General features: G+C 49.8%; 1 protein-coding gene across 3 annotated transcripts in view; it reads right to left on the reverse strand.

Moving 5' to 3' along the window:
• IFT27 (intraflagellar transport 27) overlaps positions 1-16,730 on the reverse strand; it is a 19,962-nt gene extending 3,232 nt beyond the window's left edge. Inside the window, exons 1-3 of one of the 3 annotated variants that reach the window (XM_019544841.1) lie at positions 16,632-16,730; positions 1,517-1,596; positions 456-515 (exon numbers count right to left, since the gene is read on the reverse strand). In XM_019544841.1, coding sequence (XP_019400386.1) covers positions 456-515; positions 1,517-1,596; positions 16,632-16,665 — 174 coding nt within the window. In that variant the 5' untranslated portion in view covers positions 16,666-16,730. Of the gene's footprint in view, positions 1-455; positions 516-1,516; positions 1,597-2,192; positions 2,279-5,794; positions 6,211-16,631 lie in introns of those variants that run through there. The other 2 variants (XM_019544842.1, XM_019544843.1) reach the window with 2 other exon arrangements.
• Between the last annotated feature and the right edge of the window lie 2,891 nt (positions 16,731-19,621).

A 19,621-nucleotide genomic window follows, 5' to 3' on the forward strand; every position in this document is an offset into this window, starting at 1 on the left:
CCCCTCCCTCAGGAATGCAGCCAGCTCAGGTTACCTAAAGAGACAGGCTGAGGTGTGAATCCTCTGCTGGCCGATCTAATCACATTGTCACAGGGCAGAGATTCTGGGGAGAAACCAAGGTGGCTTTCTGCCACAGAGCCCAGCCACGAGAGTCGTAGGAAAGGGGAACTAGCCCTGGATATTCTAAATGAGAGTGCAGAGCCCTAACTAGGCTGGCAAAAGCTGCAGTTTAAGAAGGCATGTGGTATCTGAGTACACAAACATTTATGTTTTAAAAATAAAATGCACTGGAGAATCAGATACAGTGCAGGATTGGCATGATGTTTCCTAAGGCAACTTAACATCCCTGTGAACATCTGGAGAGCTCATGCAATGGTATGAGATCAGACATTCAAATAATAGATGGACTTGGAGCTCTTCACATCTCCTAACCCTTTGTGTCATGCAGGACTCACCACGCTATTGTTTGTCTCTGGAATAGCTATATTCTTCACCAATAGCTCCACGCCTGTTGTCTGTCAAGAAGAACAAGAAAAACATGGTTCAGAAAATCTTCCAGTGGCCCATTCATTTGCACATGATATACTGCTCCAGATAACCCAAATGCCAAGACCTGGTAACATGGTCTTGCAGGCAAGGGAGCACTAAGCAAGCCCTTGGAGATTTGCTCATGTGGGAAAATGGACAGAAAAGAACTAGGCTCCATAGACCAGCTTGCTAACCAGGATACTGGCTAACATCTGCAGATCTAGAGCTGGGTCTAGATTCATTAACACCTCTCCAATTGCTCCAGCTTATGTCCCCCAAGCCTCTCCACCAATTATGATATTTCCTTGGCGCCATGCCGCAGCAAGCATATGGCAATCTGGGATCCTCTTTTTATGCCTCTTCCACCTTTGATCACATTCTCTCCTTCCTATTTTTTTACTATCTTTATTCTCAATGTATGATGCATACCAGGATTTTTCTCTTGCTTTCCTATTGTATTATAAAAGCAAGAGCCACAAACTGCATCCTTTTCCTCCTAGAATCATTTCTACAGATTCTAATTACCTTGGGGCAGTGGAGCATATCTTCATATTTGTAGAGCCAAGAGCCCAATGCTTACTGGAATAAACAGTTTTTCTAGCAGCAAGCCATTTTCATACAGAGTTCCCTACAGAGGGAGAATGTCTAAGACCACAGAAGCCTGTGAAGATTTTGATACAGAAGGAAACTGATCAAAACCCTCTGCAGTATGATTTGAAGTCAACTCCCTATGAAATGGGAAATCTACTCCTCAGTTTCTTTCTGGCCTGCAGTATGAGAGAGATGTCTGTAAGCCACCTCCTTGAATGCATCAACCTAAAGATCTGCCAACAGTGAAAAATCAGCCTAATGCAACTGTTCATCCTCTCCTGTAGTTTCATGTTCTTTTCTCATTAATTTTTAGAGAGGTAACTGAATGACAGCTTGTATCTGCAGTTCCCTCTCAGTTCCTGTCCTTATTCCTGGCGTGTCATTCTACAAAGCTCACCATTGTGTAATTCTTCTGGAAGTGAGATCCATCATTGCAGAACATCTGGGCCAAGGCACTCTTTCCCACTGCTGGGTCACCTGCACGGCCAATGGAAAAGAGGACTTTGTTTAGTCTTGGCCTGATAATCCTATTTCCCTGCTCCTACCAAATTCCAAAAAGAGCTATCTGTAACCTTCACCTGAAATTATAACTACTGGTCAACGTAAGTAAGAAAGCTGGAAAAAAAAAATCAACAGGGGAACTGGTTAAGGGGCGGAATAAGGTTCATCATTGTATGTCAGGGGCTTTAAGACTCTGTAATATCCATGACCGAGAGGATATTGGCCATTGGCCTGGTTTTTAGGTCAGGCCAGTCAGAACAGAATCACCTAGAAGTCAAGACAAAATGGCCATTTGTTTCAAAATTCACAAGTCTGCCCTCTGTCCTTTTACCCTACAGCAGTTCACAGTTCCCAAGCATACATCAATGTGAAGACAAACTATTAAATAAGATGAAAAGTAGACCCTATTACAGTATAAGGCCAGCCTCTCTCTCTACTTCATAGTCTCCCAAAATCCATTCCCTGCTCTAATGAGTAGGAGTTTTCAGGATGTTTACATCACTCATACCACAACAGAATTGTGAAGGTCAGTACCATTCTCCTATCAATTCTCCCCATTAACAGGTACTGACCCTGCTGTGAGACCCTAAGCAGTTTCTTGGGTCAATCCTTCAAATGGCCCCTTAGCTCCACTCTAGCTATAAGAGAAACAAGCATCCCAATATGGAGAGAAAAGATCTAATACATCCCTGTATGGAAGAAAAGCCAGCTGAAAGACTGCAGGAAAAATACCTTTTGCTTCCCCTATTCTGGGACTGGCAGATAGTGATTTGTTTCAGAGCAGGATAAGGAAGCCCCAAAGACAGGACCACTGCTGCAATAGCCTCTATGAGCTACTACAGTGGCATAAAATTGCAGAGCGTAAAAATCAAAGAATCAGAAAAATGGGGCTGGAAGGGACCTCAAGAGGTCATCTAGGCTTAACCACTGCTCAAGGTGGGATCATCCCTGATTAACTTCTTTTTAAAAAACTTTGGGAACAAGCCTCACACACAACCAGCAGGCATATTCCTGAACCATCAGAAGCCCCATTAACTTGCCACAGGTAAAGTGGGCAGATAAAGGTAATGCCCAGGCCACTTCCTAAAACATATGCTAGATCAAGGCCTCCTGCCATGCTGGCACAAAGTTAACTTAGTGTTCCCAGCGTCTAGCCGCTCCAAGCCACTTACACCTAGCCACTCCAAAGGAACTAGGGGTTAGAAACTAATTTCTCCAAAGGGTTTAAACAAACAGTTCTTAAGGAGGGACCCCAGTGACCAACCATGCTCAAGGTTAATGTTTTGCTCTGGAGATGAACGTTTTGCACTGGAGTTAAATTGTTAATACCACCAAAGCTACAAAGGGGATATGTTTTGACCCCATTACAGTTTTTCTAGACAGTATTTTGAAGCACTTTAGGAAAGCCACCTTCTCACTCAAATATCTACAGCAGGAAAATTATTCTGGGTAGTGACAATTGCTCATAGATTCCTAACACAAACGTAGTCTTTTCTAAAGCCCCCTTTTAATGTAGCTACATTTTCTCTAGGGCTGAACTGATCCCATAAAAATTTAGCCAGCAAAGACTAGTGGTTTATCCATTTCCTTCTTTGTGCAGTTCAGGATTATTTTCTATAGTATGTTCTCTAGTGGTCCGACTTCCTGGGGGAGGTTATTCTGTGGCTTAATAGACCACTGCTTCTGTTAGAGGTGTGATTGACAGCCTGTGCCCAGAGCAAGCTGTTCCAGCAGGGTTTAATGCTGTGAGAATGTATATGGGGAGGCAATTTAAAAGCCAAAATTTGGCAGGTAAAAAAAGATGATGAGAGGGTTAACACTCTGGCTCTTGGCTGCACTTGCCTTCTCTATCCCTCATCCCCCCATCAGCAGCTTCCCTTGGAAGTGAGGCTCCCACCAGCATCAATGTCACGGGGGTGTCCGTGTCTATGTCCCTGTGTGGTGTCCACCTGCCTTCATTCTAGCATGTCTCTTAGGCAGCATCCAGGCCTCGTGCCCTGCTTGCCCACCCACAGCTGCTGGCTTCTGTGTTCCATGAAGTGATGTTTTTGAAGTCACTATCCAAAACTTCAATAACTTCTTTGTTTCCAGCTCCCAGTGCAAACTCTTATGGTACTGTTAGAGCGATGTTGTAGTCACGATGGTCCAGGAATTATGAGAGAGGCAAGGATTTCCTAGGGTGATATCTTTTATTGGACCAACGGTATACTTGGGAAAGAATTAGAGAAGCTTTCGAATGTAAGACATTCCTCACCAGGTTTGAGGAGCGATTTGTCGTCTTCTGTCATTCCCATTGCCCTAATTAGTTTATTCCTTGTACCCTAGTCCATCACTGTACCTTTTTTTTCTTATGGTAAGGTAAGGTTTCCCCTTAGTTTGGTCCTGTTTTCCCACCCTTATGCCCTCTACTATTCCTATCATCAATAATTCATTTATACTGCCAGTACTTTTCTTACTCCTCTAAAACCACTGTCCACTGGCTTTTTTAAAATATTCTTTTCACAGCATCTCTAGCCACTACCCCATCTAAAACATTCCTCTTTTTCCTTGCCAATCAGCTCAAAATATATGATTTGTGGCTGCATATCCATATATTTCCCTAGAAATAACATGGGAATCATTTTCTACCATGTAGTTAATAATCTCCTTGCTGCTAATGAAGGGCCCTTTCCCCTTCACTTTCTCTGACCTCAACGCAGCTCTCAATGCTGAGAACCCTCCATAATCACTTCCTTTGGTACACAGGAGTATCTAGTTCTACCCCACAGGGCTTTTGCTCCAACCAACTTAATTGCATTCTCTCTTCTCTAGTTTGTTGTGGCTATTTTTCTGGGTTAAGAATTTTCCCCTGTGGAGGTCTATGAGATAAGCAGAGGAGTGAGAATCTCGCTTCGTTTTACCTTAACTTGCTCACTTCTTTTCTGTCTCTAGAATGATGATTTATTTGTACTATCATAGCACCTAGGAGCCTCAGTCAGGGACCAAAATACCCCGAGGCTCTCTGCTATCCAAACAGAACAAAAAAATTAGTCTCTGCCCCAAAGGGCTGACAAGACAAGAGACATCATCAGGGTATGGATACAATAGTGAGGGGGAACACAAGGGAACAGCAAGATAACAGTGGCTAGCATGGAAGGCCAGTCACAGCACAGTGGCAGCCAAACTGATATGAAGGGTTTTGTAGACATCACAGAAAAGAGATTTTTTTTAAGAGGTTTTAATTAACAAGCTAGCTTTGAGGATGTCAAGGAAAGTGATTTTTCCACTATTCAGTAGCATTGAAGTCTCACCTGGAGTACTGTGTCCCATTTTGGACACTGCACTTCAAGGAAGATGTGGACATATTAGACAGAGTCCAGTGCAGAGTGACAAAAATGATTAGAGGTCCAGGAAAAAAAGACATATGAGGGAAGATAAAAGAATGGGCTTACTTAGTCTGTAGAAGTGAAGACTGAGGGGTGAGAGTTGCTTAATAACAGTCTTCCAATGCTTGAAGGGTGATTATAAAAGAGGATGGTGACAGACTATTCTCTATGCCTATAGGGGACAGGACAAGGAATAACTGTCCTAAGTTACAGCAAGGGAAATTTAGGTTGGAGACTGGGAAGAACTTTTTCACTATGAGGTGCTCGAGCACTGGAACAGACTACCCAGAGAGGCTGTGGACCTTCCATCCCTGGATGTTTTTAAGAGCAGATTAAAAAAGTAATGGTCTGAAACAGTTTAGACAGGGATGAACCTGGTGGTGGGGTTGTGTACTAGATAACTCAGTGGACAGGCTGTGAAGGACTTTGAAAGTGGAGACAAGTAGTTTATGATTGGTGTAATAGAGAAGGGGGAGCCAGTGGAAGGGTATCTGGAATCAAATGACCTCACCAAAGGAGGGGCAAGGTCTTTGCAACAGTATTCTGGATGGAGGAGAATGAAGCAAGCTTGCATTGGTCAAGCCCAGAAAGCAGGATGCTGCAATAGCTGAATTGGGAGGTGACAAGAGTCTGGGCTTTGTGGATGGATGGGAAAGGCCATGCCTTAGAGTGGTAATGCACAAAGAGTCTGCAAAAACTTAGATGCAGCCTGCATGTTACAACCTAGGGAGAGGTGCAAGACAAAGATAATGAGATGTAGTTAGCAATGTTAGTCTGAAGTCAGGTAGAAGGCAGAGTACGATTTGTACCTTGAACTTCAGCTCATGAGACCTTGTGCTATACTGGGCAACTGTCAATCCTCTGGGTCATGGTGTACATGTAAGAGGTCTAGTCAGGTGCCTGATGATCCGCTTGTGGCTGACAAGTCCAGGTCGAGAGTGACAGCTTGTTACAAGTTTCACAGATCCATGTGTTGTCTGAGCTGGTGTCCAGCACGCTACTTCCTCCTTTCTCGTTTTGTTTCCCTCTTCTGGTTCAAAGCCACTTAATGTTGAGCTGCGCCCAGTGCCAGATGTCCCCTCCAGATTGAATGGGATTCTGTGCACTTCTCCCAGCTTTCTACGTCAATGTTGAATAACTTCATATAATTTTTGCACACGTTGTGGTTCTGCCAAGGACAATCCTGCTTTCTAGGGCTGCCTCAAATCTCACTGTATAAAATATTCTTGGGGATAGAATCTCCTTCCATTCTCTTGATATCATCTCAAGCCATCACAACCTCCTCCTCTTGACAGTAGTTTCTGAGTACATCAGTCCTGCGCACTCCAGCACCTGTTTGGCATTTTGTCTTCCCACTTTGTTTTCAGGATCTTGAGCAGGCATGTCGTGTGGAAGCTGTTCAGTCTCTTCATGTGCCTAGCATACAAAGTCCACATTTCTGAACCATAAAGCAGGGATGACAGCACGCAAGCCTCATAGATTTGCATCTTCACCCTAGTTGATAGTTTGTTGTTATTCCATGCATGTTTCTGTAATAGCCCAACTTTTGTAGCAGCTTTTCTGATTCTGTTAGTTATTTTAGTCTGAAGGTCAAGATCCCTGCTGATCTTAGAACCCAAGTAGCAAAAGCTGTCAATGATGACCCTCAAGCGTGATGTCAGGCACTGGTTCTTCCACCCCTTGTACATGAGCACAGTTTTCTTGAGACAATTGTCGACCCAAAGCTCTTGCATGATGCAGAAAAACCTGCCCAAGAGATTCCGTAGGGAAGATTCACTGTGGGCTTGTGCTATAGATACATCTACTTTGGTCAGGCTACAAGGTGCAAATCTACCTGGCCTTCTAATGCTTCAGGTCTAAGCAAAAGGCATAATAGTGATATTCACTTCAAGGACTGAGAAAAGATTCAGTTGTGAGGCCTTTGGCAAGAGAAAAAAAAAGAGGAGCTCTTCTAGCTATGTTGAGCTTGTAGTAATGGCTAGTTATGACCATTGAGATGCCTGGGAGAGGCCAAGGCTCCTGCTTTGACGAACAGCTGGAGCACAGGCAAGGACCTGTGAGGTGTCCATAGGGGGTTGATGGATGTCATACAAGAGTAGGGCTGGAAGAGACCTCATAAGGTTGTCTAGTCCAGTCCCCTGTGCAAGGCAGGATCACCTTAATGAAAGTATATCAGCCAAGTGCCTGCCCAACCTGTTCTTGCAAAATTCATGAACTCATTATCACTCAGACTCACCAATCCTGAGAAAATTCCCTCTGACTCCATCTGTCCAGAGCAGGTCATAAGGGAGCCACTTCAAGAGCAGAAATTGTTGAGAAAGACCCTGGGAGGCCTCCATCCCACTTGGTGGAGTTTGGAGAACAGCCGGAGGCAGTGGTCCCCAAACTGTGGCTTGCCTATAAGATACCCCCTCCCCCTCGCCACAGCTTAGGGTCACTGGGCAATGTTAATGATTCCCTTCTAATAGTCTAAAGGAATGATAGGACCATAGGAAAGTACAGCTGGAAGAGACCTTATGAGGTTGTCTAGTCCAGTGGTTCTCACCTTTTTTGTACCAGGACCTATTTGTAAACATCAGAGGACAGCCCTGACCCAGTGCCCCTCACTCCTGACCTGCTGCCCCCCGCCCCCAGGCTCCAGCCCTGGGGGGGACAAGCAGCTGGAACTCTGCCAGCCTGCAAGGGAAAAGTCGTGGTTTCCCACATTTTTCTCCATTAAAGGAGAATCCATTTTTAAGGTCTGGTCATAACCCTTTCATATATTCTTGAAACTCACTTTTGGGTTGAGAAACGCTGGTCTAGTCTAACCATCTGCAAAATCAGAGGTCTGTCCCTAACTAAACAATCCTAGCCAAGTGCTAGCCCAGTCTGTCCTTGAAAATTCATACATTCTTCACCACTCAGACCGATGGGTCTGAGCAAGCACCTTTGAATTCCATCTTTCTACAGCAGGTCATGAAGGAGTCCCTTCCTCAAGGGCAGGAATGCCTGAAAAAGCCCCTGGAAGATCTCCACCCCACTCCTAAACCATGTCTTGCAGGCAACAGGTTGCCCATGAGATCTCCTGACATGGCCTGTGGCTGATGGCGAATGTTAATGTTTACTTTCTAATAGCCTATAGGATCATCGGAAAGAAGAGCTGGAGAAGACCTCATATGTTCTCAAGGCAGAGGACTGACTAAACTATACCAGGCAAATGTCTGTTCAACCTGCTCTTGAAAACTCGTGAATCGTTCACCACTCAGACCCATCAACCCCAAGAGACCCACTCCTCCCTCAGATTCCATTTTCTATAGCACGTCTTGAGGAAGCTGCTTCCTTAAGGACAGGAATGGCCGAGAAAGGCCCTGGGAGGCATCCATCCCGCTCAGTGGAGTTTGGAGAACAGCTCAATGCAGTGGTCACCAAACCACGGCTGGAGGGCAACAAGTTACCTATGAGACCAGCCCCACCTCCCCCCCCAGCACAACTCATGACCACTGGGGAATGTTAATGATTCTCTTCTAATAGTTTAATGCATTGCTTCTCAAGCTTTTCCTCAGCATGACGCCATTTATGACCTCATTTCCTCACCATGACCCCTCGCAGTTCCCCACCTCCCCAGGTGCTCCTTACTTCCCACCTACAGCCCCCTGGTCCTATCATTGCCCCTCAGTCCCCACTCCCAGCCTGCTGGTGCACCCCCTCTTGTGACCCACAGCCTCCTGCCCCCTCCCTCAGCTCTGCTGGAGGGGGCCCCCAGCTGCCAGGGCTACAGGACCAGGGCCAGGGCCCACAGACCCTTGCCCACCCCAACAGTGTAGTGCCAGATGCTGCCTGCAGGAGGTGGTAACTGCTGCAGCCAGAGCGGATCATGAAGCTGCCATGGCTCAGCAGGCAGGACCTGGTGTGGGAAGGCAGGGAAGTCTGGTGATGCTGCAGGGAGCCCCACGCTGGCCAGTGAGGTATCCCCTGCCTGCCTGGCAGCAGCAGCAGTGGCAGCATGGAGTTGTGCCCTCTGCTGCTGCCAGGTGGACAGGGGGCAACTCACCATGGCCGTGTGGCTGGCATGGGACTCCTGGCAGTAACACTAAGCCCCCCACCCTGCTCTGCTGTGGAGGCCCTGGGGGAAGGGCAGCAGGGGAGCCCCAAGCCTGCATCTGTCCCTGCCCTGCACACAAATCTGGGGGGGCATGTGCCCCCTCCACGCCTTCCTCCCTGGAAGCGCACAACTCCATTTTTTATTGTTGTGACCTCAAATGGGATCATGACCCCAAGATCGGAAACCACTGGTCTAAAGGAATCCAAGAGAGCAGAGCTGGAGGGGACCTCATGAGGTTGCCTAGTCCAGTCCTGTATGCAAGACATCTCTGCCTAAACCATCTGCAAGGCTCCTGCACGGCAGCCTGGGTCAGTTCTGTCAGGCTCAGGGAAGCTCCTGTCCTACAGCCCTTGTTAAGTGCACTGACCCAGTGCATTTAACCCTCATCACGGCCAGCTGACCCCCAGACCCTTCTCTCATGTTGGTTACAGAGCTGCATTTAAGGAACTCCTTCAGCACCTGAGCCTTGCTGCACAACACACCAGTCTTCAGTCTCTGAGCATCTCCTGTCACAACAACATCTCTGGCTTCCCTGGCTCCTGACTCTGCCTTCAGCTTGCAAAAGATTTCAGCCTTTGGATTCTTCCTGCCAACCTGTTTCCTGACCCCTGGCTTGGCTTACTCCTGGACTCTGCCCTATGGATTATCCTTTGGATTTGGTAACTAGGTTTCTGATTCCTGGCTTGGACAGGACATGCCCTAGGGTGGCTGTGACACACCCTGGTGATTGTATTAGTCCTGCCCAGCTCTCGCTCATGTCTCACAGGATTTTCCACTGATGTCTTACCTGCCACACTGTGGTGGTGTTAATGAAGAGGAGAGGGTACCCTTAGAGGCTGGCCAGCTCTGGGTGCTCTTCCTACTCCTTTAGCTACTTGTGCACTTGACTTAGCCTACTTGGTTTGGGCCTCAGACCCTGACACACAGTCTCTCTCTTTCCCATTCTCCTTCTGTACCAGGCTAATGCTGGGTCCTTCAGACTCCGACCCTTGACTAGGCTTCCGCTTTTTTGGCCTCATCCCAAAAAGGTTCTTCCTTTAGCTAAGACCCCTCAGCCCAGGCCCACTGATTAGGGCGCTGGCTCTACGGGCCTTAGCCTCCCAGCAGAGTGCCTGCCAGGTACCCTGCTTGTGGACCCTTCCACCCCTGTAGCTGCTCCCAGTTTTAAACTTAAACACATAGGGCAGCTATACATGTGACGGAGCTCTGCTCAGATGCATGCTAATTAGTACAGGTCAGAGCAGACTCAATTAATTAAGTGTGCTGGAGCATGCTAATTAGTGTGCTCCAGTAGTCACCAAATCCCGTGTATTCAGCATCTCATGTTTCAAAATGGTGGCAGGGTGCTTTAACTAAAGCTCATTCAGCAGCTCTCAGGGTCACTAATTAAAGTGTCCCCCACCCCGGAGCACGTGTATAGATGCCTGTAGGTAAAAAAAACCAGAACACAAACTGTTAACTATCCAGTTGCAACTCAACTACAAACCTCTTGGGGTCATAACAATTGCCACCTCCACAAGGAGCTCCCCAGTCTCCTGGGTACCTCCTCTTTCATACTTACCAGCTCTGGCCTCCATTTCTCTCCCCTGCCCCCCCACCTTCCTTGTCTGCAGGCTTCAACTGTGAGACCTATCTCAAAGACCGTGCTTATACGTGGCCAAGACCTGCACCTTTCCCAGTCACCTGATTGCTGGCCCTGAAGGTAGGCCTGAGTGTTCCTGCTCTGCTTAATGAACTAATTGCTTTTCTTGCCTCACAGGCTTCCCCAACATCTTAGCACTCTGGCATCCAGCCTGGCATCCCATGCAGGTTGCTTTCTGCATCCCTTTTTCCCTTGCAAACCCCAACAACCTGGATCTAGAAAGGGTCTGTCCCCCACTCCTTTCCCTCTGTTGGATTCGGGTAACAGGGCTTGGGGTTCCTCAGTACACTGTCCCTTGGCATCGGCTTGTCCTTTTGGCTTCTGACCCCTTACCCCTGCACGAGGCTGAGGTTGGCATCTTATTCTTGTTTCCTTGGTCTGGGTGCTGTAGCAGGTCAGTGGCCACAGGGCAGCTATGACACCTGGTGGCCGTGCCGTCCCTGCTCGGCTCAGATTCAGTTGCAGCCCTTCCCTTGTATCTTTCCTGTCATGCCTTGATCTTAATAAATGTTATAACAGGGAGGCTGCCTGTGGGTTATACACGAGCTGGAGCCTGTGTCAGTCCCCAGTGGGCTCTCCCTGAGCCCCCTCAGTAACAGTCCTGTGTCTCAGAGCAGCAGGCCCTCTCAGCCTGCCTGGGCCCCTGGTCACCTTAGGGGCTCCTTCTGTGGCTCTAAATCCTTCCCTACACCATGCCCCAAGCTTTGGGACTGTTCTCTCTATGATACTGTCTATACATACACTTGGCCCCCTTACACCTTCAGAGCCCTCTGGTCCCTTACAGTCTCTACCTGGACTCTTGGACCTCTGTCCCACACACAGCCATTTCTCTGGGCTCTTGAAACCCTGGTCCTGTGTGCCACCTCTCCTCTGGGCTCAGGGAACCTTTGGTCCAGCTTAGGCCTTCCCTGGGCAGCAGGACCCTCTGTGGGTTCAGAATAGAACACAGGCCACTTGTTTGAAAAAAAACTCAGTCCTTCTCTGCCCAGGAGCTTGCCTCTGCTCCCAGGCCTGCAGAGTTTCTTATAAGTTGCAGTCCTTTCAGAAACCCTGCTGCCCAGAGCACCTCCCCCCACAGCTGCCAGGGAGACGGACAGTAGGGCTGTGCAGAGAAGGTAATATTCAATTTGACAGCCATGTTGAATATTAAATTGGGTCCTGCTTTGATTTGCTGTCCGCTTCGACGTGAGGTCAAAGCTCAGTCGAATATTTGAGCTGCTTCCACTTCCCCATAGGCTACAACGGGGAAGGTTGAAGCAGGCAATAACTTTGGCATTTCTTGTCTGATTTTGGTGAAACTTGCAGGAATGGTAGCTCCTGAGGAGCCCACAAAGCCTGCCAACTTTCAACAAGATAGGTTCAGGGGCTGCAGAGAAACTGCACCCCAAATTCTTGAGAGAAAAACTCCTGTGACTTCCTTGTGGAAAGCCACAGGGAGCTCACAACTGCAGACTTGTTAGCCCCTGAGGCGCCCACAAAGCCTGCCAACTTTCATGGTGATAGGTGCAGGGGTTTCGGGGAAACTGCACCTTAGGCTGTTGACAGACAAAACTCATGATCCAGATGGAGTGAGGAGGGTGGCATTCGCTCTGTTTGCACCTGGAGCTTGGGGAAGCCCAGCAGCGGGAGGTTCACCTTGAGGAACACCAACTGCTCCACCAAACCAGGATCCAAGCAGGTGTGGTGGGGTGTCATGACATCCGCAGCCATGCTGAACACCCTCTCGCTTGGCACACTGGTCGGTAGACAGGCAGGTATTCCTGGGCTAATGTGGCCAGATCCAGCCACATCGGGCTGCAGGCTCGGCAATATAGGCAGACACCATGATGTGAGGGCTGTCTACCTGATCCTGGGGTCTGGACCCCCCTAATGTGTGCCATGGCCTTAGCCCATATTGGCAGTGCCTGTGGTGGAGGGGAAGACTGGCTCGTGGATGGGGGGGCTGGGTTCAGGCAGTGGATCCCCCTGATCCACTTCCCCCTGCCTCCACCGTTCTGCCTCTGTCACTTTCTTAATAAGTACCTCCCTCCAGTGACTCAGTGTCTCGCTGTCACATATGGTGCCCTTCACCCTTGGGTCACAGATGGTGGCCAGCATATGCACTGTGTAGGACCCCAAGGGTTCAAGCCTTTTCCTAAGGCCTCCTTCAGCTGCCTCACCAGTGCCTGCACATCTGGTGAAAGTAGCCTGTCCCAGGCAGGAACACTGGCCCCCAGGAAGCTCTCCATTTGGCTGCGGAGCTCCTTCACTATGGGGGCCACCTGGCTGAGGAAGGCATCAGCAGCACTGAGGGTCTCAGTGGCCTCGAGAAAGGGCTTGAGGACCAGCAAGATCTGTGAGATGGCATCCCACTCAGCTTTGGTCAGGGGCCCACTGATCCCAATCTCCCCAAGCAAGGCCAGCTCACGGATGGCCTTATGTTGCTCCATCCGCCTCTCAAGCATCAGGTATGTCGAGTTCCACCGAGTCTCCACATCCTGCATGATTCTGCACTGCGGGACATTTAGCTCTGCTTGTTTGTCCTGCAGCATCTTGCCCCCCTTGATGCTCCGGTGCAAGTAGTCTGCCACCTTCCTGCATCTGGAAATCAGCCTGCTGATTTTGCTGGCGCCATCACTGGCAGCCCTGTCCCCCTCCAACGCATCCCTCACAATCAGATGTAAGTTGCGTGCCACACAGTGAATATCAGCAAAGTTGGCATCACGGACTGCCTTAACCATATTGGCCTCATTGTCAGTGACCATGAAGCCGCGGGTGAGCTCGGCCTGCCCAACGCCCATCCACCCCCTGCACCATGTGGTTCATGGCCCCCCTTATCTCTGCTCCTGTGTGGGACTCATTCATCACCTTGGCGTGAAGGAGAGCCCACCGACAGCCTGACTGGCCACACCAGTGCCCTGTGTGGGAGAGGCATGCGTGATCTCCACCCCGGCTGCTCCAGATGTCTGAGGTAAAGTGTACGGTCACCTGCAGACCTGCCTTGTGCAGCTCCTCCCTCAAGTGCTCCCTGCATGCTTCGTACAGGGAGGGCACCAACGTCCTGCTGAAGGTAGTGCATGCGGGCACCTGGTAGGATAGAGCCAGCACTGCCAGGAGCCGCCTGAACCCTGGCCACTCAACACAGGTGAAGGGCTGGCCATCCAGAGCAAGCATCTCCACAGTGGTCTGGGTGACTTTGCTCACATGTGCAACTGGTCCCTTTTGCCCCCAGTGTTCCAGGGTGCCCTGCCCCTGCTGTGGGGGGATGGGGGCTGTGAAGAGAGCAGGGGCCGTTTCTGTGGCAAAGGGGTGGTACCTGCGGAGATGATTCAGCATCCCTGAAGTGGTCATGCGCTTTGTTCCCTTGCCCCAGCTGATTTTGGCTCGGCAGTGCACGCAGATAGCAAACACGGGATCATCTGCCAGCTCATAATGATCCCAGACCACGCTAGTACTAGGCCTTTCCCTCTGGCATGCTGGTGGATCTGCGGATGCTGCTGATCTTTCCCCCTCTTCAGCAGTCAGAGGCACAGCAAGAGAAAGAGCAGACTCAGTTGAGCCGCTTGCCTTCACCTGTACAGAGGCACCTTCTGAAGTGCCTTCTGGGAAAGACCTCGTGGCTTGAAAGGAAAAAACCCGAGGGGTGTCGAGCACCAACTCGAGTGATTCCCCCTCCTTCCCCAGAACTTCCTTTGCCAGGGCACTGAGATCCAGAGCCAGCACCAGCTCTTCTTTTGGCGCTGGGAGGCTCAGCATAGGCAGTGACACAGGGGTGGAATGCGCTGCTGTGCTGGTTCCAGTTATGGTGAGAGGGGCTGTGGCTGCTGTGTCTGGACCTGAGAGTCCCAGGCACAGGCAGTGCCTCTGGTGGCACTGTTGCTCCCCTCTCTTTACTGCTTGTAGTAGCCTCATCCCTTGTAGCACGAGGAAAGAGGCTGCGTTTGAGTTTGGCGGGGGGAGAAACTGCAGCAATCCCGCTTGCAACCCTCCTTGTTCCCCTTCGCACAGGCTGGCCAGTGTGGCCACCTGCCTTTCCACCCTGCTCATAATGTGTTCCTTCGTATGTAAACTGGAACCTCTAAATGTGCTGTGCGCCGCAGATTAGATTTCTGGATGTGTTTGTATGTGCAGATAATATACTGAGAAGCGTTGGTGTGGTGGAAAGAATGAATGATGTATAAAAATACATATATAAACTAAATTCCTATATGTAGACTAGATCCTAGGCTACTACTAACCCTATCCAATATAACTGTAAACTAATATGAAAAGTAGTTATAACATAAAAGCACCAAGTTCTCAGAAATCCCTGTTGCTAGCATTGCAAGCAGGGAATCTGTTGAAGATCAGGGCTTCCAGCCGTTGTGGCCTGACACAGAGGTGCTGGAGAACACCAGCAGCTCAGAAACTGACCCCAAGGTGAAAGCAGGGGAGCTGAAAAACTGCTGCCGTTTCTGCATTTTCTCTGGCCCTCCCCCAGCGCACTGGGATTGGAAGGGACCTCAGAGAATGCTGGCAGGTCACTGGCCAGCCACACGTCAGTCATAAAAGAACTCCTTCCCTCCCCTACTTTCCTTTTTTTTCTCCTACCACAGGGAATCCAGTATTATTGGCAAGTCGAATATTCGACCCTTGTCAAATATTCGACCCGCACTGTTAATATTCGACTTCCAGTATTCGATTCGACAGCTATTTGACCAGCTGCTATTTGACTTGACTTTCACTTTCCAAGGTCAAATATGTCGAATATCTGTCAAATCAAATATTAAGTCAAAGCTTTGCACAGCCCTAACGGACAGGCTCAGGATCTGGGCTTACATAGCTCCAGCCAGAACCCTCTTCTGGTCAGGCGAGTGTCATTAGCCACCTGCAAGCACCTCACAGGCTGCTAGCTCCTTTCAAGGAGAAGGCAAGTTGTTTGGGTAGATGTGATCTCTTTTATTACCCCAACTAAATACAGGCATACCTCGGAGATATTGCGGGTTCGGTTCCAGACCACCGCAATAAAGCAAATATCGCAATAAAGCGAGTCACACAAATTTTTTGATTTCCCAGTGCATATAAAAGTTATGTTTACACTATACTGTAGTCTATTAAGTGTGCAATAGCATTATGTCTAAAAAAACAATGTACATACCTTAATTAAAAAATACTTTATTGCTAAAAAATGCTAACCGATGGAAAAATGGCGCTGATAGACTTGCTCGACGCAGGGTTGCCACAAACCATCAATTTGTAAAAAATGCAATATCTGCGAAGCGCAATAAAGCGAAGCGCAATAAAACGAGGTATGCCTGTAGTTGGAAAAAAGTTCTTAGCAAGCCTTTGGGCACAAACACCCTTGATCAGGCATAGAGAGACTCTGCTGGTGTTATGTAGTCTCCAAGGTAGAAAAGAAGCTAACTTACAGTGAGGATGTCTGTGAAAATGCAAGTGAGTGGAAGTTGGGAAGACAAGGGGTAGAGATGGGGCGGAGGGGAGGGAGGGAAAAGCGTTAAGGAGACTAGAAACAAAGGGCACAAACAGTGAAGTTCAGATTGGACATAAGGAAAAAACTTCTTTACAAGTTGAGTTCCGAGGGTCTGACCAGACCCCCCATGAAAGCCAGTGGTCAGCAGGAGGCAGGTTCCCCAGGGTGTCAGATGCTATGCGGGCTCTAACGCCTCAAATCCAAGGTTTATATCGCATCCGTTACTTTTTGCACCCAGTAGATCTACGAAGTGAAGCTCGCAGGCTCCCCTTTCGTTAAGTCCCTTGAAGAAGCACGGACCCCCCCCGCAAAAAAAGGGGTTTTGCATCCAATCCCAGCCTCCCCCGCTCCACGCCCAGCTCTACCTACTGGTCCTGGCGGCCGCGACACCCCCACGTGGCCCCTACGGCTCGAGGCCCCCTCAGGCCCCACGGCCGAGCCGCGGGAGTCCCGCAGCCTCCTCCCGGCACTCACCGGCCAGCAGGCACTTGGCGGCCAGCTTCGCCATGCTCCGCGCGCGCGTCAGGCCTCGGCGGTTTCCTAGCAACAGCCTCCTCACCGCTCGGGGAAGGGGCGGGCCTTATCCGGAACAACCATTGGCTGCAAGAGCTGTCCATCATCCGCCCACCGCTCCGGCCCCATTTGTTTTCCCCACCCCTCCCCATGAGACTCTTCTCATTGACTCGAAGGCACGTCCATCCAAGAAGACTCCCTCGTCATTGGGGAAGGGGGCTATCAATCAAGCCCGGAATGTCCCGCCTATGGAGAGGGGTTGAGTTCTGTATCGAGCTCTGGCTGCTTCCTCCCAGCAACTCGTGACACTGCATGAACCCTTTTTTTTAATTGGCCCGATCACGGAGGACCGTACTATTTATTGGTGGGGGAAGCTTGGTGTGGGATAAATGCAAGGAAGGGGATACAGAGACAAACACGTAACCTTGCTATTTCCTTGGGGGCGCCTGTGCAGTGTATTGGGGGCGCGGAGGGGGAAACGTACCATTATTGCTCAGGCTTTCCCCCCACCCCACGCAGTGGGCTTTTCCATGCCGTTCTGGAGCGAACGCTAAGGGACTAGGTTCTCTGCGCATGCGCCTCCCAGGGTCCTGCCCACTATCCTGCACGTGGTCGTTGCTGGGTGGAGCACGTGTCTGTCTTGCCCAGGCTCAAGGGGATGCGAAGTTCGCTCAGGGCTGTGTCGAGCCTTGACCACTGGAGTTCTTCAGCACTTTCTGGCCCACAGCCATCAGGAGGTTTCAAAGCAGCCACAGGCATCTAGTGCTTTCTAAGTGCTTCCCACTTCCTGCACCTCTGAGAGAGTCCTGTGGTGTGTCAAACTGCCCCTGCAGGGCAAGAGACCTGCACCGGGAGTCAATGGGATCCCGGTGGAATTTGACTTGAAGTTCTGGGATTTAGTTAAGGGGGGATCTATTGGCTCTGTTTAGGAAAATGATGGATCGGGGTTGGGTAAGGAAGGACTTTGCACAGGGTGTTGTGGTCCTGATCTTTAAGAAAGGTGGGGCAGGAGCACATCAAGAACTGGAGGCCAGTCGCGTTATTGAATTTGTATTATAAATCGTTCTCAAAGCTCTTAGCAACAAGGTTGGGGGAGGTGCTACCGCAGGTGCTGGGTAGGGAACAAATGTGTTGGGGTGGGACGGGGAGAGGGGGCAGACAGGAGCATATTGGCTACTTTGGGATACATTGTCATACATTGCTGACCAGAAGTGGAACGCTATAGTTGCGAGCATGAATGATGCAAGGCTCTGCAGGCAGTGTTGGCGACGGGGGCACAGGGGTAGTGAGTGGGGATTGCTTGCAAGTGGCCACAGTGATATTGGCAGCGAGAGCGGGCGGAGCAGGGACTGCCCGCAGGTGGCCACAGTGGTGTCGGCAGTGGAGGGGCAGGGGGCATTTGGAGTGGACTCTGGGGTGAGACGAGGGTGTCCACTGTCGCCAGGGCTCTTTGTGTCTTTGAGCCTTTGGCGTAGCGGATCGGGGGGATAGGGTGATCAGTGGGATTAGGGTGCCGTGGGGCGGGGATATAAAAATTCTTTTATATGTGGACAATGTGACGTGCGTAATGAGGGATGAGGCATCCCTGGAGAGGGTGATGAAGCACACAAATGAGTTTGGGGAGGTATCTGGACAAGGGCGAATGGGGAGAAGAGTGTTTTCTTGGCGATAGGGAATTGGGAGGATTTGGGGAAATTCGGATTGCGGGTGGAAAGGGAGGAACTTAAGGTACTGGACGTATGGATGGATATCCAGGGGAAAGGGAAGTGGGCATGAGACGTACTGGAGGAGAGGGTGAAACAGATGGTTGGGTTGTGGGGAACACAGGGCTTATCATCTAGGGGTAAGGTGAAAGTTATCAAACTGCCTGATACCAATGATTTTGTACATGGGTATGGTGTACCCCCCCATCCTGGCTACAGGCCTGGTGGATTCAGGGGGCCTTGTGCCTTTTCTTTGCAGCGGGCGGGAAACACAGATAGGGTGGTTAGGACAAAGTTGTACAAGGAGGAAGGGTTGGGGGGGATAGGGTTTCCCCAACATAGAGGTTTTTGTTTATGTCCACTTCTTGAAAATGGTGGTGAGAGAAGCAAGGTGGGGGGCACCAGGGATGAGTTTGAATTTCTGTAGGCTCTGGTGGGTAAGGCTATTATGAAGATTGGGGCTGTTTGGGAGCGTAGGTGGAGAGGGGTACAGGCTTGGCGGATCTTTTGTTATGGGGCAAGGCTTGGAGGGGCTGGGGCTCCAAGAGCTGGGGGATGCAAAAAGGGTATTGAAGTTTGTGATGGGGAGGGAGGGGATGACAGATGTGGGAGAGCTGAGATCGGAGCAGGTAAGCAGGGTATGGAAAGGAGTGGTGGGGAAGGACTGGAAAGGGGAGCACAAAGAGCTGGCGTGGAGGGCGGTGTGGAGCATTTTGCTGGTGCGACAGCTGCTGTATTACTGGGGGCTCTTGTGGTCCCCCAAGTGCCCAAGACAGCTTTGTGATGAGCCTGAGTTGGCACCACATGTGCTGTGGGACTGTTTTTACGCTTAATGGGTGTGGGGACGGGTAGCGATGTATTTGAAGGATATGGGAAAGGGGACGGGGATCATGCTAAAAAATATACGGTTTATTAGAGGAAACGGCTGGGATGTGGGGGGTGAGGGTGTTGATCATGTATATGAAAGCAGCACTTTGGAAGGCACATTCCCTGTTAGCGCTAAAGGAGTTGTGCTTTTCCATACTGGAGTGCTTGCAGTTAGGGATCCACAAGTTGGAGTTTTATAGAGGTAGGGATGGGGACAAGAGGGAAGAAGGGGATGTGAGGTTGTGGCAAAGGCTGGACTGCAGGGGGTTGTTCCAGCCCCAGATAGGTATTGGTTAAGTCAAGGAAAGTTATTGGTTAAGTCCTGACTACAGGAAAATACCAGCGATTCTTCTGTTGCAAAGACCTCAGAAAGCCCACAGC

The sequence above is a fragment of the Crocodylus porosus genome, unplaced genomic scaffold, assembly GCF_001723895.1.
Source record: "Crocodylus porosus isolate Cpor-Errol unplaced genomic scaffold, CroPor_comp1, whole genome shotgun sequence".
Lineage (NCBI taxonomy): Eukaryota > Metazoa > Chordata > Crocodylia > Crocodylidae > Crocodylus > Crocodylus porosus.